A 23,494-nucleotide genomic window follows, 5' to 3' on the forward strand; every position below is an offset into this window, starting at 1 on the left:
ACTTGAGTCAATTTGCAGACGTAGAACTCCTTGAATAAAGGGATGGCCATGTTCCCCTGAGGTGAGACTTGGTAAAATACCTAAAGGTTTTACTGCTAGCTTTTCTCTAGTCCTTCCCCAGAGGGACCTACAGCCTTTCATGAGGGGACCTGTACACTGTGGAAAGGAAACAATCATATGGGGTCTATTAAATACTGGTTCTTTTTTCCCCCCCAGACAGGGTTTCTCTGTGTAGCTTTGGAGTCTGTCCTGGAATTTGAGCTGTAGACCAGCCTGGCCTCAAACTCACAGAAATCCACCTGCCTCGACATCCTAAGTGCTGGGATTAAAGACATGTGCCATCACAGCCCAACAAATACTGGTCTTCATTACTCTGATTCTAGGAGATCCCAAGAAACTGTGTGGTCTTCCAGTTACAGTAGGGGCTTATGGAGACCAGGTGATTAATGGAGTTGTGGCTAAAGTCTGGACTTACAACAGGTCCAGTGGGTCCCCAAACTCATCTTGTGGTTATTTCCCCAGTCCCAGAATGTATAATTAGGATAGATATACTTAGAAGTTGGTAGAATTCTCACATTGGTTCCTTGACCCTACAGAGTCAGGACTGTTGTAGTTGGAAAGCCTTTAGAGTTGCCTCTGCCAAAGAAAATAGTGTACCAAAACCAGTATCATATCCCTGGAGGAATTGCAGAAATTAGTGTCACCATCAAGGACCTAGATGAGGGATAGTGGTTCCCAAAGTATCTCCATTTAACTCTCCTATCTGGCCAGTGCAGAGGACAGCTGAATCATGGAGAATGACAGTTGACTATTGAAAACTCAATCAGGTAGTCAATTGCAGCTGCTGTGCCAGATGTAGTGTCCATACTTGAGCAAATTAACACATTTCCTGGTACATGGTATGCAGCTATTTGATCTAGCAAATGACTTTTTCTTGGTACCTGTCCATAAGGACCACCAAAAGGAATTTTCTTTCAGTTGGTAAGGCCAGCAGTATAACTTTACAGTTTTGCCTCACAGATACGTTCTCTCCTGCCCTATGTCATAACTTAGTTACAAGGGATCTTGACCATCTGTCTCTTCAACAAAATAGCACATTGGTGCACTATGTTGACAACATTATTCTGATTGGACCAAGTGAGTAGGAAATAGCAAACACTTTGAACTCATTGGTAACACATATGCAAATCAGAAGATGAGAAATAAATCCAACCAAAATTCAAGGGTCTTCTACTTCACTGAAATTCTTGGGAGGCCAGTAGTATAATGCATGCAGAAATATTCCTTTCAAGAAAGAAGTGCAATGTTTAGTGGGCTTATTTACTTCTGGAGACAGCATATCCTTACTCGGGTGTGTTACTCTGGCCCATATACCAAGTGACATAGAAAGCTGTTAGCTTTGTGTGGGGCCTGGAACAGGAGAAAGCTCTTCAACAGGTCCAGGCTGCTGTGCAAGCTGCTCTACATACTACTTGGACCATATGATCCAGATTACCCGATGATATTTGAGGTAGCAATAGCAGAGAGGGATGCTGTTTGGAGCCTTTAGCAGGTCCATAGGTGAATCATAGAAGAGACCTTTGGGATTTTGGAGCAAGGCTCTGCCATCATCTGCAAACAACTATTCTCCACTTGAAATCTCTTGGCCTGCCATTGGGCCTTCGTGGAAACTGAACATTTGACAATTGGCCACAAAGTTATGCAGCCTGAGCTGCCCATCATGAACCAGATATTATGTGACCCACCAAGTCATAAAGTAGGATGATCACAGCAGCAATCTACTAACAAATAGAAATGGTATATTTATAGTTAGACCCAAGCAGATCCTGGAGGCACAGGCAAGTTACACAAAGAAATTGCCCAAATGCCTATAGTTTCTACTCTTACAATGCTGTCTACTGCCAAGCATGCACCTCATGAGGTATTCCCTATGATTGGTTGAGTGAGGGCCTAGTTTCCTGATGGTTCTGCACGTCATGCAGGTCCCACACACAGGTGAACAGCTGCAGCATGACAACCCTTTTCTGGGACAACACTGAAAGATACTAGTGAAGGGAAATCGCAGTGGGCAGTACACATGTCATACATTTTTTGGAAGGGGAAATGGACAGATATGAGTTTGATTTATGGGCAGTAGCCAATGGATTGGCTGGGTCGTCAGGGATATTGGAAAAGCATTGGTTGTCAGCACGATTGGAAAAGAGGTGAGAAAGATATCTAGGGAATAAGTATGTGAATAGGTTTCTCCAAATGGGTGAAGGACATGAAGATTTGTGTCCCATGTAAATGTTTATCAAAAGATAGTTTCAGCTGAGGAAAAGTTCAGAACATAATCACATAGATAGAATGACTCATTCCATGGACAGTCAGCCTCTTCCCCCAGACATTGTTATCATTGCCCAATGGGCCCATGAACAGAGTGGCCATGGTGGCAGAGATGGAAGTTATGCATAGTCTCAATAACAATGACTTCCGCTCACCAAGACTGACCTGGCTACAGCTACTGCTGAGTGCCAGATCTGCCAAGAGCAGAGACCACCCTGAGCCCCAGATGTGGCAGCATTGCCCGGGGGTGACCAGCCAGCAACCTGGTGGCAGGTTGACTACATTGGACCACTTCCTCCATGGAAAGGACAATACTTTGCCTTGCTTGAGTAGATACTTATTCTGGTTGTGGATTTGTTTTTTTACTGCACATAATGCTTCTGCCATAAAACCATCATCAGTGGACTAAGAGAATACCTTACCCACCATCATAATATTCCACCACTATAGTATTCCACCAGCATAGTAAGTACTGCTTCTGACCAAGGAACTCACTTCACAACCAGAGAAGGGCAACAGTTGGCTCATGATCATGGAATCCACTGGTCTTACCATGTTCCCCACCATCCTGAAGCAGCTGGCCAGATAGATAGATAGATAGATAGATAGATAGATAGATAGATAGATAGAAAGAAAGATAGATAGATAGATAGATAACATGGCCTTTTGAAGACACAGTTACCACACCAATTATATGCCAGCAGCTTGGAGAGGTGAAGCAGGGTTCTCCAAAAGGTGGTATATGCTTTGAATCAGCATCCAGAATTTGATATGGTTTCTCCCATAGCCAGGATCCATGGGTCTAGGAATCAGGGGGTGGAAAAGGGAATATAATTCCATTCAATATCACTCCTTAGTGACCCACTAGGAAAATTTTTCTGTCTATTCCCTCAACCTTAAGTTCTGCTATCCTAGAAGTTTTGGTTCCAATGATGGTGGTAGGGGGGGTCCTACCAGAAGCTACAACAAACACTCCATTAAAGTGTTGAACTGGAAGTTCAGGCTTGCCTGTGGCCACTTTGGGTTTCTAATGCCCTTAAACCAACAGGCTAAGAAAGGAGTAACAGTGAGCCAGGCCTGGTGGTGTACACCTTTAATCACAGTCATTGGGAGGCAGGGGTAGGGGGATCTTTGTGAGTTCAAGGCCAGTGTGGTCTACAAAGAGAGTTCCAGGACAGCCAGGGCTGTTACACGGGCAAACCCTGTCTCCAAAAAGAAAAAAGAAAGGAGTAATAGTGCTAGGTGGAGTGATTTATCCAGATTATTATGAGGAAATTGCATTGCTTCTCCAGAATGGAGGTAAGAAAGATTATGTCTAGAATGCAGGAGATCCTTTAGGGCATCTCTTGGTGCCACCATGCCCTGTGATTAAAGTCAATGGGAAACTACAACAGCCCAATCCTGGCACAATGTCAAAGGGCACAGACTCATCAGGAATGAAGGTGTGGGTCACTCCAGGAAGAAAGCTAAGACCTGTTGCAGTTCTTGCCTGAGAGTGGAGAAAATACAGAGTGGGTAGTAGAAGAAGGTATAGATGCCAGCTAAATCCACATGACATGTCATAGAAATGGATTGTAATTGGCATGAGTGTTTCTGTCATATTTTGTTAAGAATTCATTTGTAAAGATATTTGTGTTTTCTTTCCTCAATTACTTTATCATGTGCTGTAACATCAATTAAGAGTATCAGTGGTTATTATATTTAAGTTTGAGATAGCAAAAGAATGGGACATTGCCACCTATTCTAAATTTATAATGTATTTGTGGTTGTACAAGGGATAGTTATCTCATTTTAGGTATAATTATAATCTGGATAAATATATAACACATTTGTGATTATATGTGGGATAGTTATCTCATGTTAGGTGTTATTATGATCTAGTTATTCCTTCATCTGTAAATTAATCACAACATAAAGAGCTATGATTGTGTGTCAAGTTGAGAAAGAGTGGGCTTGTGATGGCTGTTCATAGTTGCCAACTTGACTACATCTAGAATGAACAAAAAAAACAAAAGTGGAGGGCACAATGTGAGGGATTTTTGCTTTATTTGAAGTAGAAAGATCTACTTCTAATCTGGATCTTTGAGATGGTAGGAAGACAACTCTTTAATCCAGATCATTTGATCTGGGAGACCCCACCTCCTCTAATCCTGGCCACACCTTCTGCTGGAAGCCTATCCAAGGACACAGAAGAAGGAAGCTTTTGCTGTTTGCTCTCTTGCTCTGGCCTTGCTAGCAAGTCCCTTCCTTCACTGGCATTAGAGCCTTTTCTTCTGGATTCCAGCATGTACTGAAGACCAACTGAGACATCCAGTCTCATGGACTGAGCAAACACTGGGCTCCTGGGTTCTCTGTTCACAGCAAGCCATTGTTAAGTTAGCTGAACCACAGTCTATAAGTCATTCTCTCTCTCTTGTCTCTCCCTCTCTCTCTCTCTCTCTCTCTCTCTCTCTGTGTGTGTGTGTGTGTGTGTATTCTACATATGTATATTCTATAAGTTCTATTACTCTAGAAAACCCTGACTGATACACCAACATAGTAGGATTTTGGTTTTTTAAGATAGCTCTGGCTGTCCTAGAATTGGTTTTTATGTCAGGGTAGCCTCAAACTCACAGAAAGCTACCTGCCTCTGCCTCCTGTGTGCTTGGATTAAACACATGCACCACCACCACCACCAGGCAACACAGTACATTTCATGTACATTTTATTTATTTATTCATTTATTTTTTTGTGTGTGTGTGTATGACTGTTTTGCCTGCATATATATGTGCACCACAAGCATGCAGTACCTGAAGAGGCCAGAAGAAGGTATCAGATCTTTTGTTACTAGAGTTACAGATGGTGGCTGCCATGAGGATGCCAGGAAGCAAACCTGGGAGGATGAGAGACAGGGCTTCTCTGTGTAACAGCTCTGGTTGTCCTGGAAGTCACTCTGAAGACTAGGCTGGCCCCAAACTCAGGGAGATCTGCCTGCCTCTGCCTCCTGAGTGCTGGGAATAAAGGCGTGAGCCACCCACCCCTGGTGGATAAGTGCTCTTAACCACTGAGCCATCTCTCATACCCTTTATGCATTTCCTAAGAGCCCTAAGCTATGTAAACTTCAGGCACCTGAAGATCTCAATCTGCCTTCACGTAAGGACATAGCTACTCTTCCTTGCTCTGTATTCCTGCTGCCATACACCCCAGAATGTCTCCTGTGCTCATGCCCTACACATGGCTTTGAATAAAAAATTCCCCTCCCTTGTTCTGTGTAGGATCTTAGTGAGGCTGGAAGCAGGGAAAAGAAGGGAAGCTTGACACCTGGCCAGCCCAGAAGCCATCCCATTACAGGCCTCATTGCATGGAACCCATATGCCCTGGGGATCTATGGGATCATCCTGCGGAAAGTAGAGGGCGCTATAAGGAGGTATTGACCACTTGGTGCTATACCTGTTTCTTGTCTGCTTCTCCTTCCTATACCCTAGGCTATGTGACATCCATCTTGGGTAGAAGGAGACCTCTGCCAAGGATCCGTGCACAGGACCAGAAGCTTCAGGCACAAGCAGAGCGACAGGCAGTAAACTTTGTGGTACAAGGTACTAGAGCCCCTAGCCTACCACTGCATGTGGCTCCTTCCCTTAAGGCCCATGTCACCTGCTCCTCAGGTGTTTGACAGATTGCTGTGGTACTTCATGCTCAATATGAAGCCTTATAACCCTCACCTGTCCTGCTTGACAGGTATTACAGCTGCTGATGTGGTGGCATGGCCATCTTTATGGTTAAGCCATTTTTGGAAGGACATGGTGAGGCATGACTGCAATATTAACCCTTGGAAGGCTAAAAAAAAAAAAAATGAAGCCATCCTAAGCTACATAGCCAGACCTATTTAGAGAAAAAAAAAAAGAAAGAAAGAAAGAAAGAAAGGAAAGAAAAGAAAAAGTTGGCCTCCCCAGGACCCATGGAGATCATTCTGTTCCCCTCTAAAAGTAGGAACCTGAGTCCCCAGGAGCGTCACCAACAACAGAGGTAGTCCTAGAAATGGGTTGCTTGACATAGGCTGGGACCCCTTTATCACACCCTGAGTATCTTGCTGGCTTCCTCAGTGAGACATCCAAACCACACCCTCCAGCACTGAGAAGGAAGCAGCTCTGTTGCATTATTGACTTCCAGTTGCAAAACTCCTTCATTGTTAGCCAGTGGAGTGAGCAGTGTCCAATGGGAAATGTCTCTACAGCTCAGGCACTGTGTGTCACACGCCTCAGGCCCTAAAACAGAACCCTGTGTCCACAGGTTCAGCCGCAGACCTCTGCAAGCTAGCCATGATCCGCATCTTTGCTGCAGTGGCCGCGTCCCCAACCCTGACAGCCAGGTCAGTGAAGTAGTAATTTTTTCAGGGCCAAGCCTTGAACTTCTGCCAGCGAGGTTTGTTGGGTGCCAAAATGGCATTGCTCCTTCTACCCACCACATGTTTTCCCATCCTATCCTAAGGACCTGAAGCTCCTCCCATGGGCCTACACACCGGGGTTCCCATATCACTGCCTAAGTGGGTCAGCAACCTCTAGTCCTGGAAGGAAATCACCAGGAAGATGACAGTTTCCCTAGATCTTAAAATGTGAAATGGGCCCCATGGGCCCCTGTGCCGCAGCCATAAGAGGGCTTTAGGGACATGGGAACCTGCTTGCCTATGGGGATTTCTCACCAAGCTTAGTTTTCTCTTGGCCTGTAATATAATTCATGCTGAAGGCAGAAGTTTTCCTTTATCAGAAACCTCTTGTCTTTCTTTCAAAACCTTATTTCTTCAAACATTTTCCCCTATCCACCTTTACCTTTTACCAGTGTTCTTGGGTGGTTTCACACCTCTGAACAGGAATATGCTCTGTGGATTGGTATCACACAGAGCCAGGGGCAGGGGGCTCAGCTCCAAGCCTTATTGTCTACTACCTTTTGCAGCCCTGTTCCAGGCACTTTCCTACTAAAAAGAACTAGGTTTGGAAGCTGCAAACCCTCTGGGAAGAATACCAGAGGAAGGTGCAGAGACTATAGCTAAGCCCTGCCCTGAATATGCCCAAGAGTTGGGAGCAGACTGGGTAGAGCTGGGCCCAGCTGGTTTCTCCTATCACCCCTCACTGTCTTCTGCCTAGTACTCCCAATGATGTCCTCCCAGCTCCCTGGACATCTGCCCACTCCCACTGTTTCTGGGATAACCTCTTGCTTGGGCTGTGTTGGCCCATCCTGGCAGCTGCTGGAAGCACATGGCACTCTGCATCTGTCACATGCAAAGCCAGCTAGTTGCTTCTCTGTTGCTGTTTTTGGAATTGGCAGAAAGATGTTGGCATATTAGGGTCTCCTTGGTGGCAATGTCTTTCCAAAGAGTAAGCACAGAAAATCTAACTCAGGGATACGGAGAAAAGGAAACTGAGGCAATTAGCAGCATGCACCTTGTCCAAGCTCAGACAGAGCCAAGCTAGGGCTGGCGTCCTCCTAGGACTTCAGAGTCTCCTATCTTGTCCACTACACAATGCTCTTCTAAGAGGAAGCCACAAAGAATTCAGCATGTCTAGGGTGCTCCATAGACAGAGCTGTCTGGCAGGCTATTGGCAAAGGGATGAGGTTAGGCCCTTCTGGAAAGTTCTCTCAAAGGGACAAGATTTGTCTGCCTGTCAGGCCAACCAGATGCAAATACAGTAGCTCTGCCTCCTATGGTGGCATGGCCCCTGGGAGCCTGGCTGGTCTAAGCCTGCATTCTCCTGCTTATCCCTGTGCCCCAGCTTCCAGTAAGTGTGATGTCTCTGTGGCTGTGATGGTGATGTGTGAGTGACTAACAGTCACATCTATTAGGTCCTGACACACTGGCAGCTCAGATTGCATGGTGTGATTTCAAGAAGTGTGAAAGCACTTCTGCTAAATCTGGAAAGAGTTGCAAGTGCCTCTTCTGAGGTTCCCGTCCATTAGAAAAGTAAACCCCTTGGGAGCCAAGGCCTACCAGACACCTTGGTATTAGTTTAAGAAAATGTGTCAGTGCTACGGCTTAATACCTGCCTTGTCCTGCCACAGTCTGGCTTATGGGAGGGCAGTGCTGATGCCCTAGCCAGAGGCAGTACATAAAACACAAGGGCACCCCTCTATGAATGTCTCTTGAGAATGTGTACTCCACTGTTCCAGAATCTGGGCTCAGCGTGATAATGTCCATTGCCCGCACAGTCTCTAGTAACAATGGCCTGGCTACAGTAGCCTGAGCGCAAAAAGGTTTATCATTTTCCTGCCAAGGCATAGAGGTTGCTGACTTTGTTTTAGAAGCTCAGTCCCGTTCCCCTTGGTATCCTGATAGAGGTAGTTGCTCTGATCATCACAACACCTTACAGGCAAGAGAAGGTAGTGATGGTCAAGGCAACCTTCCTGGGAGTTGGAGAAAAGACGACTTCCAAGTCATCCCATCTTAGAGATGATGGTGTGTATGCTGGGGACATAGTCTGTTCTCTTCCCCACCCAATAACAAAATGGTGACAGAGGAGAAGACAGATGGACAGGTCACCAAAGAACTCTGTTGTCAAGTGCCATCACAGCCACTCTGGTCATGTATTGGAATGAAGGCTTTTCTTTTCTTCCAGCCAGGGTTCACCATCTGATCCATTATCCATGCTGGGGTGTGGGGGGAGCCACAATTTCCCTGTGAAGCCTCAGCCACCAGTGCCACAAGGGAAACCAGGGCAAACAGCAGTGGGGACATATTGCCCTTCAGAATCCCATCCAGGAGACAGAGCAAAGATCATGGAGGAGCACACATGGGATCCCTCTGTGCCTTCTACCCTTTCCTGGAGACTGTAGGTCCTTGTGACCATCCTTGTTGCCAGTACTATACACTCCATCTCTGACAGTGCAGGACCAGCTGCCCCTGTGTACCCACAAAGGTGCTGGCACCAGGTCGGGGGACTACACATCTGTAAGGATTTTAAAGTGTCATCTCCCTGGGGATCTTGGCCACCAGGACCCCACTCTCCAAGGAGCCTGTGGGTTTGTGTCAAGCTGTCGCATGTACTGACATATATCTATGGGTTGAGTTCTCCACGCCTCATTGTGTGTACGTCTGTCATGTTCCCCACTCACCCAGTTGAATCTGTTTGTCCTGCGCAACACACTTCCTAACAGAGCACTGCTTTCTAGATTCCTCTTCCCATTGATGCTGGAAGGGGCTCAAGGGGCCATACTGCTAGAGAAATGGGACATGAGTGGTCCATGAAGCCAAGTTCAACTGGAACTGTGGTTTAGTGCCCCAAAGTACATGTTCAATCCTGTATGGGTCATCCAAAATATCCCATATCTGATGTGATTTTGTACTTTGAACTTTTACATTTTCCAAGTTCTATTGGATATTTATATGACTTTAAACGCAAATCTTAAAAAATATTGCCCAGTCACTTCCTCTGAGCTGAAAAGTATGTGCCCACTACATTCTCGATTTAGCCTCCCCCCTCACAGCTGGAGTACCTCTCCTGCCGCATCTCTGCTCATCATCACATCTCACGTACAGTGAAGAGTAGGGACATGAAGGGGTCACATGTGCTCTGCTCCTAAGAAGTTCGTCCTCTACCCTGCCAGTTTTCCTTGAGTGTCAAATGCTCAGCCTGCTCGGGGGCTGGACAGCTCCCCAAAGGCAAGTTTATCCCTCTCACCTGGCTTCTTCTACCCACTCCCTGGAGCTGTCCTGATGGTAAGCAACCCCAGGCCTCCATGCCAGAATGGCCATATGTACTCCACACATAGCCACATTCTTTAATAAACCAAATGCCAAACAACCTACTGGGAACTGTGAATGATAACCCTAGGTCCCATGTGGACGTATCCACACCCACAAGTGTCTTCCTTCCTCTCCAGGTTAGTTGCCCAAATTCATGATGAGCTGCTGTTCGAAGTGGAAGATGCTCAGATCCCTGAGTTTGCAGGTGCGTCCAGGGAGCGTAAGGGATAGTGTAACCCATCAGGAAATTGGCCCTCTCTTTGAAGCTGCTCCCCCTCTTTCCTTCAAGCTAGCTGGCAGCTAGTGTGGTGACCCTGAATAGCCATGAAGCTTCTGTACACAGACATCCATGGCCAAGCTTCCACTCAGGGCAGTGTAGAGAGATGATGACACAGGCTCCCAGGATAGACCACACTGTCAGGACCACAGAGCTATGTCTTCAGAGGATGACAAGAGCATCAGACTATTGCCAGAAACATCAGGGACTGTGCTTTTCCATGCCCAGACTATTTTGAATGGGAAGGATAACCTCGTGCCTCCTACTAGCCCTAGCACCATAGCCAGAACTAATGGTATGGGCACAGTGCCTACCCACCTCAGCTGGCCTGCCTCTGCTGGGAAGAGCTGGGGTGGAAAGATGGAGCCAGCTCAGTCAGTACAGTGACAAGAAGTGTGGGCTGAGGGTCCTTGAAGTTGCATCCTGAGCCATGGATGTGGACACTGGGTGTTGAACCAGATTTGAAGTTATATGACCAGTTGGATGGGGTGGCTTGTACACCCAAGAAATAGCAAGGTAACTTTGATCAGGCAGGACTGAGCCTGAACCTTCCTCAGTACTCAACTCTGGGGCCTGGAAGCCAGAAGGCTGTCCAGACCCAGACCTACACAGCTGTAAGTAGCTGTTTCCTGTTCTAGCTCTAGTCAGAAGGATCATGGAGTCCTTGCGACAGGTGCAGAGCCTGGACCTACAGCTACAGGTGAGGAGAGACACATCTGCCCAGCATCACTGCCATATCACTCATAGCTGGAGTCAACCCAGAGGTCAGGAGGCATGGAACAAGGCAAGCTCCAGCCTTGTGCACCAGGGCCACCACCCTCCAAGCCTTCACTTGTCCCTCCCCTGCTGAGGAATCCTTTCCCTACTAGATGACTTGTTGGTTTCTGGTAAGAAGCCACCACCATGGATATCTACTGCTGCTCTACCAGTCTCTGGCTAAACCCTTTCCCTGAGGCTCATCCTTGCTGAGGGTGTGGACACTGGGCCCCACATACCCCAAGTACACCCCAGGTATGTCTAAACACAGGCCCACTCTGCACCTGGCTGAACACTGCTTGGAAGCAGCTCTGGATTCCTGCCAGGGAAAGACCCCCAGGTACTTTAACACAGTCTCCCCAGAACAGTATGGATAACTGGGCAGAGAGTAATAAGGTGGGAGGCCTTGAAGCCTGCAGAGCCACCCAGATGATACCAGCAACACATCTTGTCACTCAGTAAAGTATCCAGCCCTGTGGGCACCTCAGAACCAACCAGAGCCACAGAAGTGGCTGACCACCTTCTGGAGCAGCCTTGGCTTTGCTCACAGGCTCTGAGGCCTTCCTGGGAAAGGCTTTGAGCTGTTAGACCCCCTGCTGCACACCAGAGCATTGTGCACCTCTGGACAGGTGGCAGCTCTGCACGATTAAGGAGCAACACATGTTTTTACCCACTTGGTGGCAGGACCTCTACCCCCTGAGGTAGTCTACAAAACCTATGCCTGGGTTAGGCAAAGAACTAGGTGCTAGGGGAGGAGCTTGAAGCCCAGGAAACTAAACTAAGCTGCCATTAGAGGGCCCTCATGAGGCAGAAAACCATGGGAAACAGCTGGGGGCCAGCTCCTTCTTCAGACACAGTGGCTTTGTCTAGTGCCTCGGGGAAAAGTCCACTCAAGTCATCTGCCCCCTAGCATCTCTCCAAGATAAGCCCTGACAGAGTGAGCACATGTTGCGCTAAGACATTCCTATCCTAAGGCACAATGCCTGGGAGCCCTGTAGACCTACGCACTTCCTGAGGCCTGGTAGGTAGGTGCATGTGAGCACGCAACAAAGCAAATGTGAGTACACACGTATGTCTATGTGTATGCCTGTGAATGTGGCTGCTCTCTGTGTGTCTGTCTCCCTGTGAATTGCTAGCTCCTTAACCTGCATGAGGGCCTGGGAGGTAGCTGAGTTTCTCTTTGAAGGTCATTTCTGGTTTTCACCCCACAGGTGCCCCTAAAGGTGAATTTGAGTGTTGGCCGCTCATGGGGACACCTGGCCCCATTGTAGGAGACTCTGGACTCATCCTGAGCCACAGCAAATCTCCCTGCCAGTTACCAATGAGGTCCCTCTTCAGTACCTACCCCAACCAACTACATTTTTTCATCTTAAGTTTGTCTGTAGCCCTGGACAACAGAGGGAGGAGATGGTTGGTTTCCAGCAGTCCACCCTGCAGCCTTTCCCCAGGTCCTCAGCTTGCACTCTGAGTGCCAGACTCATGCAGGCCGCGTTGACCCTTTGTGGAACAACTGGGTCACTACCTGAAGTAAATACCTAATATGAAGCTGTCATCTCCTTGTCTGAGGGAATTCTTCCTATGGGTGCACACATGTACAATGTTCACTCTGCTCAGAGGCTGCCTGGGAAGCCTCAGCCCAACTTGGCCCTCGATGAATGTCCACTCAGGCCCCAGTCTTACCTGTTCCAAATATGAGCCAGGATGGAGCCTGCCCAGTAAGGGAGCATGGGCACCACAAGGTTTCAGATAAAAAGGCCCAGCTCCGTGTCAGGCAGCCCCCTGGCTGTGTTTCACTTAAGATGTCTCAGAGATGGGCTTTGTCATGTCACCCAAACCCAGGAAGAGATCACCAACTCCCTCCTGCTGTCTGAGAAAGGCATTCCCTGACCATGCCATGTTCACATTCCTCCTGGCTTCTGGGCAGGAAACAAGGGAGGAATGTTATGCAGTGGCTGGGCTCAGTGTCTGAGTTTTGGGAACCCTCCCTCAGCCCCCAGCCCCCAGCCCCCCTACTGACAAGGCTGGCTGGTATCCTGCACCTGGGTCTGATAGGAAATGTGTCTTCATTCACCACAATGTCTATACCCCTTAACCTGGCCAACACTGATACCTTCTTAAATCAAAATCTCAAATCATCTCTAAGATGCTTGTACCCACAAGACAGGTAGACAAGTAGCAGGAGCCATGGCCCATGGTGGAACCACCCAGCAGGAGGCTGCCAGCACCATCAGGGTCCAGAAGAGCCCCTCAGGAGAAAAGGGAAGCTCTTCATGATCCAGCCCCCATAAGCCCAGGAGTCAGCCTTGTAAATATCTACCACATTTAGGAAAGTGTGGAGGGCGACAGAGCCCCTAACCATCCTTGTCCAAAGAGGAATCTGGGCACCTCTTCCCCGGTAGGGGAAGAGAGCATCATGGGCAGTTGGACTTGATACCAGTAGGGGAAGGGGCCGCTCCCTGGCAGGGACCCCAAGGCACTCCCTCCCCCTCACTGGGTCCATTCCTGCTCCAGGATGCAGCTCAGGCAAACAGGCAGAAACAGCCCAGACAGTGGGAAGCCCAGGGCATCCACCCCAGCAGGTGCCTCAAAAAAGCACAGAGCCGGATTCCTTCAATTCTGATTTTATTGAAAAACAGCAGCATCGGGGGCCGTGCAGGCAGGGGCACACACCCACTTGGGCCCCCAGCCTGTCTTCTTGGGAACTCGGCTCGTCACCTGGCCCTAGGGGCTATTTTGGCACATCCTGGGGTCTCAGGACACCCCCACCCCCATCATGGGCTCACAGTACAAATTCAGGAACAAACCACGAGAGCGAGATCTACCACTGTGTCACACCTTCTGCACCCTGACCAAACCCAGTCTGTGTCCTGTCCAAGGGACCTCCAGCTCCTCCACACTGCCCTCAGCTGAGGGAGAGATGGACGGAAGTGAGGGCCGGCAGAGGCTCAGCTGTCTGTCCTGGTGGGGTTGTGCTACATTCACGTGGAGCTGGGCAGGCCAGGGGAGGGAACAGGCACAGCGAGAGACAACCACAAGACCCTGCTTCTTACCACACAAAGCACCTTCCAGATCAGACTGTCCCTACTGGTTCCCTCCCACTGCTGCACATGTGCACATACAAACACACATGCACACACATCCATACACGTATGGAGATGCCCACACATACACACATGCACACACAAATACTCACACATGCAACACATGAATGTGATTTCTTGGGCACATATAGTCAAATTAGCACATGATTACAAATGGCATGTGCTTGTGCACACACACATATTCATACAGATGGTCACGAATGCATACACACTCTCCAATGCACATGCTCACACATGTGTACACAGATGCACATACACAGATAGGTATGCACATTTATGCAGATACACCCCTTCTTTGAAATGGCTAATTATTGCTGTTTGTTTTTTTTTTTTTTTTTTTTTTAATACATCCAACAGTGGTAAGTCAAGGCTCATCTTCTACCCAGACCAGGTAAGCTCTACCCACCTTCCGAGGACCCCACCCCTGCTGGAAGCACAGTGACGGCAGCACCAAAGAGCAGCATAGCCCAGGGTCTGCCCCATACCCAGCAGTGTGGCCAAGGGCAGGACCTGCTGCGAGCAGGACAGGGAGCCACAGGCACACGCAGCACCAGTGCTACCAGGGAGGGAGACACAACCACCTCGGGTCAGCTCTCTCAGGCCGCCCCAGGGTCCCGGACAGGAAGGTAGCCTCGGGGTGCTACACAGCTCCTACCCAGCTAGGAAGCCATACCCAGCACCAAGAAGCCCCAGGCACCAGCGAGACCCAAAAACTTTTGTCCCAGGGCCTCCAGCCACAGGCACAGCCATGGAAGCCAGCTCCAGGAAGCTGTGACTGCGGGGCCATCTGGGGCTGGCAGAGGAAAGTGGGAATGGGAAGAGGACCTTCCAGCAGCAAGTGAGGGTACTGTGTCTTAAAGAGGCCCAGACTAGGTGTGTCCCTGCCTATGCTCTGACCTGTACCCTACTCTGACGAAGGGCACCAGTGCAGGATGGCAACTGTCCAAGCCCGAGACCAGCCTGTTACCCACAGGGCCCCCCAGCCAGAGCCTTCTCCCAGACCCGGCCATCTACCGCCTCAGCCATGTTAGCACATCCCTCAGCTGCCGCCCAGCCCCAGGGCGAGCACATGGGTGGGAGCAGAATAGGGGAGAGGTTGCCAGGGCTTGGCCTCACTACACTCAGGGGTGTGCCACCCCACCCTTCGGGGGCCAGAGCTTAGCACATGCAGGCCAGCCTCCTGGCTATACAGCAGAGACACATGCCTGGGCAGTGTCTTCCAGGGAACGGTCAAGCAATGATACACCAGGTCTAAGCTGTAGGTGCACTCCACCCTCCCTACTCTAAAACAGAGACTACCAAGCAAACAGGACTCTGGAAGCCACAGATCCTGAGCACAGGGCCAGACCTCACGCTGGCCTTCCCTGGACCTTTCCAGGCCTGGAGTACAGGTGCTGGCCACCTCAGGTGCTTAGAGGCCCGAGGAAGGGGGAGATGGCCAGCAAACTCAGAGGAGCTTCACCAAGCACATGGCCATCAGGTAGAGCAGGGAGGAGGGCCTCCATAGAGGTAGAAGAAACATCAGAATCCCGACAAACAGAAAATTCACATCAGTGCACATGTGCAGAGCACATACAGCCCTGGCTGGGATGAAGTAGACAGGGCCAGGCTCAGTCATGAGCATGCTCAGCTCCCCTGCAGCCCAGGGAGACAGATATACCTACAGAGCCTCAGGCCCTGCCAAGCTACGTCCTGCCTGGTGGAGTTCCATCCTGATGCAGCTGGAACCTACCCCACCACCCATTCCTGGAATCTCTACCAAGTCTTGGCAGCAACGGAAGGCAGATAAGGAATAATCAAGAGCCCAGCAAGCTTCCCTTTACCCATGGGCTGTTTCAGCAGGAAGAGATCCCCTTGGGCAGACAGGTACCAATAGGCCAGAAGGGCCACACCTTTCCCCCAGGCTCCTAGGATGGGGGAATCTACTATGAGCTCACTCACCCCAGGTCAGCATCAAGGAGACATGGGTGGCTGTGGGATCCCCAGGCTCTGCCCTGGCCCAAGTGATCCCAGTGTCCTTCCAATCCCAAAGACTACAGGCTCCAAAGGCACAGGATCAGACAAGTTTTGGCAGCCGGTGGTGTTCGGCAGACCTGGCTCCCACTTAGGCCCACCCAGGCCTCTGACCCCCCCCCCAGCCTCAGACACCAGCAGTCCCTATACCCCCAGAGCAAGTAAGACTAGCCCCGAGCCGAGACCAATCCAAACAGAAAAGAGGAAAAAGGCACAACTGTTTGTTTTCCATTTTGCTAAAACACTTTACGTCTGTCTGTATAATCCAGATTAACAAAATCTGAGAGCTGCAAGAAAATAGGGTGCCAATTTCTGTACAGTCTACAAAACTCCCATCCCCAAGTGGGGATCGGGCACCACCAGGGAGGAATGTACAGGGGAGAATGGGGTCTGTACAGTGTTCTGCAAATGCCTCAATTGCTAACAGGACAAAAGGCCCCTCAGGAAGCTGGGCTTTCTTCCACCAATTCACTCTAAGCAGCCTTTTTAAAAATGTAGCCTTGGTGCCAGGGGCCCAGCTCTATGGCCTACCCGGCCTGCCACTCCTTGTCCCCAAGCCCCACAGAGGGTGTGCATGGGTTTCTACGCCCCACCCCAGGTTTCAGCTGGCCACATAAGCATCGCCAGTCACTGCCTTCCTTTCCCTGTCCCAAGCCACCCTCCTTCCATCCAGGCTGGACCCCTAAGTGGAACCTCAAAAAGGAGAGGCCAGAAGCACAATTGGCCCAGCAAAGTAGTGTATGGTGATACAGCTAGACCCACTCCAACCAGCAGATCCCACCCACAAGGCAATGCCCAGCTCTTCCTATGAGGTTTTAGGACCCTCCAGTCCCTTCAGTCCTACACACAGGGATTCAAGGGGCAGCCTGAGGCCTCACAGACCAGGAATGCATTTGGGGGAGGTCACACTAATTAGTCTCCTTCCCTACTGCACACTGAAACCTTCTACCTACCTAGTCACCCACCCCCATCAAATGGGGCCAGAGACGGTGCTATGCTAGCACCACACAGATGTGTCTGGAAGCTCGAACTACCATTTTGTCCCAGGAATTAAAGTCATGCAGAGTGCTATTCTGTCTACGTAACTTATTAGACAATGGGTTGTTTCAGGCTGCAAGAAGCTGTGGCAGGCATTGCCAACAACAGCCTGAGCTAGTTACATTCACAGGGCAAATCCCACAAACAGCGTGAGGCCAGTGCCTCAGGCAGCTGGGAGGGGGCCACCTGATCTAACAGGTGTTGGGGGAGGTGTCCCCCCACCCCCATGAAATCCCCACCATGCTGTGCAGTGGATTGCTACAGGAACCAAACCCGGGTGACCATGTCAGCCAGAGCAAGGAGGCACAGGGACCAAAAAGGGAAAGAGGTAAGATGATTTGTAAGCAAAGCAGGAACGGAGAGAGCCAGGTTAGGCCAGGCCAGGCCCCACCAGAGAGCAGACAGGGTCAGGCAGGTAGGCCCTCCAGAGGCCAGCTCAGGGCAGGACAGGGGAGCTCACCACCTCGGGCCTGAGGTCCAGGCTAGGCAGGGCAGCGGGGCAGGGGGCTGTGGCATGCAGCATGCTGCAGCCAGGCCATGTCCTCAGCATGCACAGGGCAAAGCAGGGCCCGGGGCCAGCTTAGCCTCCCACAGGGCACTGGCTGGCCAGCCCAGCAGGCCACTCTTCCAGAGGCCCACGGCTGAGCCTTAGCCTGGCTGGGGGCCAGGGGTCTGCTCCTTGGGGGGCTGGTTGTAGAGGTTCTGTGCTTGAGGGGCAAGGCTAGTCCTTCCCTGATAGAGGCAGGCTGGGCAGCTTTGTGGATAGTCCAGGTGGTCCACAATGCTACTCTTCAAGGCATGACGAGCCACTCTGATGCGCTGGGGAGGCAAGGGCTGTGGCTGCAGACAATCCACCCCAGAGTGTTGCAGATGAGCAACACCCTGTGGCCCCCAGAACCAGCCAGGCGATGAACCAGCATGACGCTGAAAAAGGAAAACCCAAACTAACGCCAAGGTGAGCATTGAAAAGCAGGGCCGCACTGGGCAGCGAGCAGGAGGGCAGAGGTGAACGGGGGCAGACAGGGTGGTGTGCAGGTGGTGGTGGTCACTCTTCGCGTAGCTGCAGGCGGTAGCGGTGGTAGCGAACCTGGAAGAAGAGGCGCTCGGCCAGCGAGAGGGTCATGCCAGGCAGCACGTAGTGATCATTTGCGCCCATGTGTCTGAAGCCCAGTGACTCATAGAGCTTGTGGGCAGCCACCTTAACAGCTGTGGTGCCCAGTACCACTGCAGAGTAGTTGTGCAACATGGCAAACTCCAGCACCCTCCGGCCCAGAGCCTTGGCGATGCCTTTGCCGCGGAAGCGTGAGTCCACGGACATGCGGAGCAGCTCCACCGTGTTGTCCTCCTCATGGGCCCGTGCAGCCACGATGCCCACAACGTTGCCATCCAACACAGCCACCCAGAAACAGGAACCTATGAAGGACATGACAGTCAGGGACATGCATAGAAGTTTGGAGAGACTTCACAACTGCCCATTCCAGCCAGGCACCAAGTCGGGGTATCACAGTGATGCCCAATCCTCCAGTACCCTGGCCCTTTCTTTCAGCTTTTCTGAACATTATGAGAGGCCATAATTCAGGATAAACAGGTAAGCTACCTTCTCCAGACCCCCATGAGCAGCAAAAACATTCCAACAGCCTTAGTCCAGGCTACCCTGCCCAACTTTGCATGACTGGATCCCACCACACAAACAGACACAATCAGCTCCAGCCTGAGTCTATTCTGTCCTGGCCAGAATAGTAGTTGAGAGAGAGGTACCTAGGAGTTGGGCAGGCCTTGACGAAGCAGAATCCTACCCCAAGACCTCCTAAAAAAAACACAGGCAACCACAGCCAAAGCCTCAGAACCAGCTGACCTAACCAGAATCCCAACCCAGGCCTGCCATCCTCCTCCTCCAGGATCCTTGCAGGGATAGAACTGAGTGAGAAGCCAGAAGAATGTTTTATAAATACCAGTGAGACCACAGACAGCCAGACACCCCCAAGCACCAGAGACCCAGCCTCTACAGGACAATGAGCCTGGTGACCAGGCCAGCCCTCTCCACTTATAGCAAAGCCAATCAAAGCCTCTCTCCTACAAGGGGAAAGGAGGGAATAAGGAGTTGGGACGGGAAGGATGCTGAGGGGCACAGGCCACTGGGAACCCAGTCACCTTTCGGAACCAGAGGTTCACAGTCAAGGGAATACCCCGACACTTTTCTGAAAGACAAAGGCTGAGGGACAGTAGGGAAGAACATCTGGCTGGCCAAGAGATGGCCTTCCCTCAAAGGACCAAACTTCCCCAAAGGCTCTGCCCCCACTAGGCAGTAGGACGCCCCATACCGTCACTTCTCACACCCTGGGAGCTCAGGGGAGCCCAGCTCCTTCAGTGCAGGCTCTGAGCTCCGTAGCTGAGGGTGCTGTCAGCCCAACCTCCAACAGTGTAGCAGAGAAAGTGACAGCTTAGGGGCCCTCATCTCAGAACCTCTAGGACTCTCCTGACCCTAAGGGGAGCTCACTCTTACCAACTACCCCACTCCCACCCACACAAGCCAGACCAGAGGTCAGGACAGCCTCCAGCAGTGAGTGCTGTCACTCTCCCCAGGCCTGGTTTCCCCATTTGCATGAGAACTCTCATAAATCCACACAGCCCCCATTATCTGCTGTCCAACATTGGCTCTTGTGGGGTCCTATAAGCCCAGCAGATGCCCAAGGGTTAGCAAAGATTGCTACACTCCAACCCCTGGGGGGGGGGGGGACTACAGCTCAGAGCACACAAGACCTCTGGCCACACCCATGCCATCTACCCAAGCTGACCTCAGCCACTTTCCCCTTCTCTTCCCAAGCAATGCCAGGTAGGTGGAGGGTCCCACAGAGGCCAGGAAGCTGAACTTGAATGTGAGGAAGGGCCAAGAACAGCAGGCACCAAGGTCAGCTGGGCAGAAGTTTGGGATATAAGATGGGACAGCTGAGGAGGGGCTGGCAAAAGCTACAGCTAGCAGAACAGAAGGCTGCCATTCCCTGAAACAGACCCAACTCCTGCTGGCCAGTTCCCTACCTTCAGCCCCTGACATCCCAAGTGTCTCTCCTCTGGTTCCCAAGATCCATCCTGCTTCGTACGGGGCTTGCTTAGGGGAGAGGCCAGTCTCCAGCCTTCCTCTACAGAAAGCCCTGAGATCTGATGTAATACCTTATTGTAAATAGAGTTCTTTCTGGGGGGGAGGGGGTTCCGAGACAGGGTTTCTCTGTGTAGCTTTGGAGCCTGTCCTGGAACTTGCTCTGTAAACCAGACTGGCCTCAAACTCACAGATATCCGCCTGCCTCTCTGCCTCTGCTGGGATTAAAGGCGTGCACCACCAACGCCCGGCTTCTTAATAGGTCTAAATAATATATCATCATCACACCTTATGGTGCACTAGATCAGGATGTCAAGGATAAGGTTAGAACCCCTGCCCACTCTGCTCCCTGGGACCTCCCGTATGCCATACACAGTATTCCTCCATTCAAGGCACTCTGGGCTAGCTCAGGATCCAGCCAGGACTTAACTCCCTAATTCTCATACACAAGAAAAGGTGTCCGACGGTGGGCACAATGGAGCTAGACCACCAAGGAGAGGACTTGGCTGTGGCCGACCCAGCTGACACTCCACACTTAGAAACCTCAATCATCCAGAAGGCTCAGAACATTAGGATCCCCCAGCCCAGGCCCTCCTGTACCTGAAGAAGAGAGAGGGAGTGGGCAGAGCTGGAATTCCAGAACTCACCAGGTGGCTTCATGTAGTACTGCTCAATGTCAGCCATGTCCGTGTGTAGTGCACACTCCAGGTAGGCCAGAATCACCTTTCGACTGTAGTAGTAACGCAGGGCCAGGAGCCCGGCTGGCACCAGGCATGTCAGCAGCAGTGAGCGGGTCACAGCAAAACAGAGGGCTGCAGGCGAGGGGGCACAGGTGAGGCGTCAGGTGCAGAGAGGCCAGGCTGGCCACGGGTGGGCCCCACAGCACCCAGAGCCCAAACCGCCTTGGTACAGCAGTGCTTAGGGCTCGCCCCACCGGGGAGTGTTTTTCTGTGTAGGAGCAGTCATGGCCGCAGCCCCTCTCTATGCTTCCTCATTGCCAAGCTTTCTGGCATAAACACCTGCTACCTTCACAACCTGAAACACAGGTCCACAAAACAGCCTAGGCCAGGCCCGCGCTGGTCAGCCCTCGGTGCTCCAGTTTCCAAAAGGACTCTTGCCTACTCCTCCTAGCCTGGTGCTAAGTCAGAGCTGGACCTAACCAAACAGGTCATCCCACTCGGTTGAAGGGACCCAGTCAGAGCCATCCCTGGGCAGCTTCTGGGCCCACAGGGTCAGGTGATGAGCACCGTACTATTTCCAGACTCATTTATACTGTGGAGGAGGAAGAGGAACTATAGAGCAAAACTTGCCTCCCTTGAATGACCTTGGGAAAGTCGCCTCAAGCTCCTCATCTGCAGAATGGGATGACATTAATGAGGGGGGAGGGGTGTGCTTCAAGATCGCACAGGATATCCTCCCTGTGGCCCTGGCTCTGGCGAACAGCCTCCCTGGCTCCCCGCGGAGCTGGCTGTCTTCCCGTCATAAATTAGCACTTGAGCCTCAGGCGGCCTCCCCCGCCCGCAGATTATATATAGTTGTCGCGCCGGGCCGCAGCTGCAGCGCTACCTGCCCTGTCACGCCGCCCCCACCCGGGATGTCCCGCGACGGGGAGAACGGGCAACGCGGAGTGAGTTGCTGACCCGCTGCTTCCCGGTCCGCAGCGCCTGCACTCCGCCCGCGCCGGTTCCCACGCCCGGCCCAGGCGCCTTGGCCGTGAGCCCGCAGCGCTGCGCCGCGGGTTCTAGCGGGTCTCCTCCCCGCCGGTCCCGCGCACCGACGCGGCACCCGGGCTCCCAAATGGGGACTTAGGAAGAAGGCGGAGCTAAGCGCGACGGTCCCCGAAGGGGGTCTGCTAGACCCGCTGAAACCCGGCCGGGCCGGGCCCGGGACTGCGGCAGACCGGCCGGCCCCCCACCCCACCCCCCGCGGCGCACTGACCCGCCAGCAGGGCGTAGAGCAGCTGGGTGCGCGGGTGCTGCCGCAGGCCGCGGAAAGCCGTGTTGGGGATGCGCTCCAAGATGCCGTCGTAGAAGATGCGGCGCGCCGCCTCCTGTTCGGCTGCGCGGAACTCGCGGATGCACACGCCGCGCCCCTCCGGCGGCCCCGCGCCCCCCGTGCCTCCGTGGGGCTGGGGACCCGGTGCGGGTGGGGGCGCGGCGGCCGGCCCGGGCGCGGCGGGCAGCGGGGGCCACATGGCTCCGGCGGCGGCGAGCAGTGTGTCCTTCTTGGCCCCCGGCAGTGCCTCATGGTCGTCCGCAGCCACGATCTTCGTCTCGCAGACCATGTCGGGAGGCCCACAATGCATGCACCCGGCCGGGCGGCGCAGCGCGGGGATGCGGGCCGGCGGCAGTGGGCAGAGCCCGGGCCCAGGGCAAGGGCGCGGCGCCCTCGGACCCGCGGCGGCGGCAGCGGCGGTAGCGGTGGCAGCAGCAGCTCAGGGGCGCAGGGCGGAGGCGGCGGGCGGCCGGGGCGCGCGCAGGGAGCTGCGCCGCATTTTGGAGAAGTATTTATAATGCAGCGGCGCCGGTGCAGTCGAAGCGCCCGGGGTCCCGCAGGGTCCTAGCGTCCACTGCATTGGCTGCCGAGGGTCACCATGTGATCTCGTGGGTGGGAGCTGACACCGCCTCCGCGCCCGCCCGATGGCACACTTGGGCTGCGCAGCGAGCAGACCGCGGGAGCTCGGCGGGGCCGAGCGACGAGAGTGCGAGGAAGCGATCAGGCCAGCGGTCCTTAGTGAGGGCGCGGGCGAGCGGCAGCAGGGGCAGGGCGCTCCGAGAGGCGCTGCGTGGGGGACTTGAGGCTCGCCCAGAGGACAGCGAGTGATGGACGCCTCCCACCCCGCCCCTGAGCACCCGCAAAGCTGTCGCTGCGCTCGGGCCTCCGTGCCTGCAGCAACGCGCCCTCCTCCTCCGCGGCCGGCCGCTGGCAGCAGTCACGGAAGTGTCTCCATCTCCCACCCCTTTGTCTGAACGCGGCTCCTGGCCGAAGTCCTCGGGAGGGGCACCATGCTCCCCTGGCTGGAGCCCTGCGAGCCTGAGGCCAGGACCGAAAGGACTGAGGGAGTGAGGACACGGCTGAAGTGGGGTATGATGCCCGCGCGCTTGACGCAGGGCCGCACCCCACCCCACTCCAATCTGACACCCGACGCTCCAGGCAGCAGGCATGCGGAATTGCAG

The 23,494-nt window shown here is 52.5% G+C and overlaps 2 protein-coding genes across 2 annotated transcripts in view; one reads left to right on the forward strand and one right to left on the reverse strand.

Moving 5' to 3' along the window:
- Positions 1–12,384, forward strand: part of Poln (DNA polymerase nu) — a 97,726-nt gene extending 85,342 nt beyond the window's left edge. The window contains exons 14-18 of the mRNA XM_051200219.1: positions 5,790–5,900; positions 6,595–6,673; positions 10,177–10,244; positions 10,955–11,016; positions 12,284–12,384. Of these exons, the coding sequence (XP_051056176.1) occupies positions 5,790–5,900; positions 6,595–6,673; positions 10,177–10,244; positions 10,955–11,016; positions 12,284–12,343 (380 nt within the window). The 3' untranslated portion in view covers positions 12,344–12,384. The remainder of the gene's footprint in view (positions 1–5,789; positions 5,901–6,594; positions 6,674–10,176; positions 10,245–10,954; positions 11,017–12,283) is intronic.
- A 5,437-nt stretch (positions 12,385–17,821) lies between these two features.
- Positions 17,822–22,664, reverse strand: Nat8l (N-acetyltransferase 8 like). The gene is made up of 3 exons (XM_051200189.1): positions 22,257–22,664; positions 20,966–21,130; positions 17,822–18,637 (listed from the first exon to the last, which is right to left on the reverse strand). Exons 1-3 carry the CDS (start codon positions 22,621–22,623, stop codon positions 18,270–18,272), a joined length of 900 nt encoding a protein of 299 aa, XP_051056146.1. The 5' UTR covers positions 22,624–22,664; the 3' UTR covers positions 17,822–18,269.
- Between the last annotated feature and the right edge of the window lie 830 nt (positions 22,665–23,494).

The sequence above is a fragment of the Phodopus roborovskii genome, unplaced genomic scaffold, assembly GCF_943737965.1.
Source record: "Phodopus roborovskii unplaced genomic scaffold, PHOROB, whole genome shotgun sequence".
NCBI lineage: Eukaryota > Metazoa > Chordata > Mammalia > Rodentia > Cricetidae > Phodopus > Phodopus roborovskii.

What these genes read in the sequence shown, in the direction of transcription:
- Nat8l (XM_051200189.1), bottom strand. Translation starts at nt 22,623, where the DNA reads ATGCATTGTGGGCCTCCCGACATGGTCTGCGAGACGAAGATCGTGGCT. An exon ending in GCTCTACGCCCTGCTGGCGG is followed by an intron (nt 21,131 to 22,256) that starts GTCAGTGCGCCG and finishes CCTCGCCTGCAG; the next exon opens with CCCTCTGTTTTGCTGTGACC. An exon ending in GTACTACATGAAGCCACCTG is followed by an intron (nt 18,638 to 20,965) that starts GTGAGTTCTGGA and finishes TGTCCTTCATAG; the next exon opens with GTTCCTGTTTCTGGGTGGCT.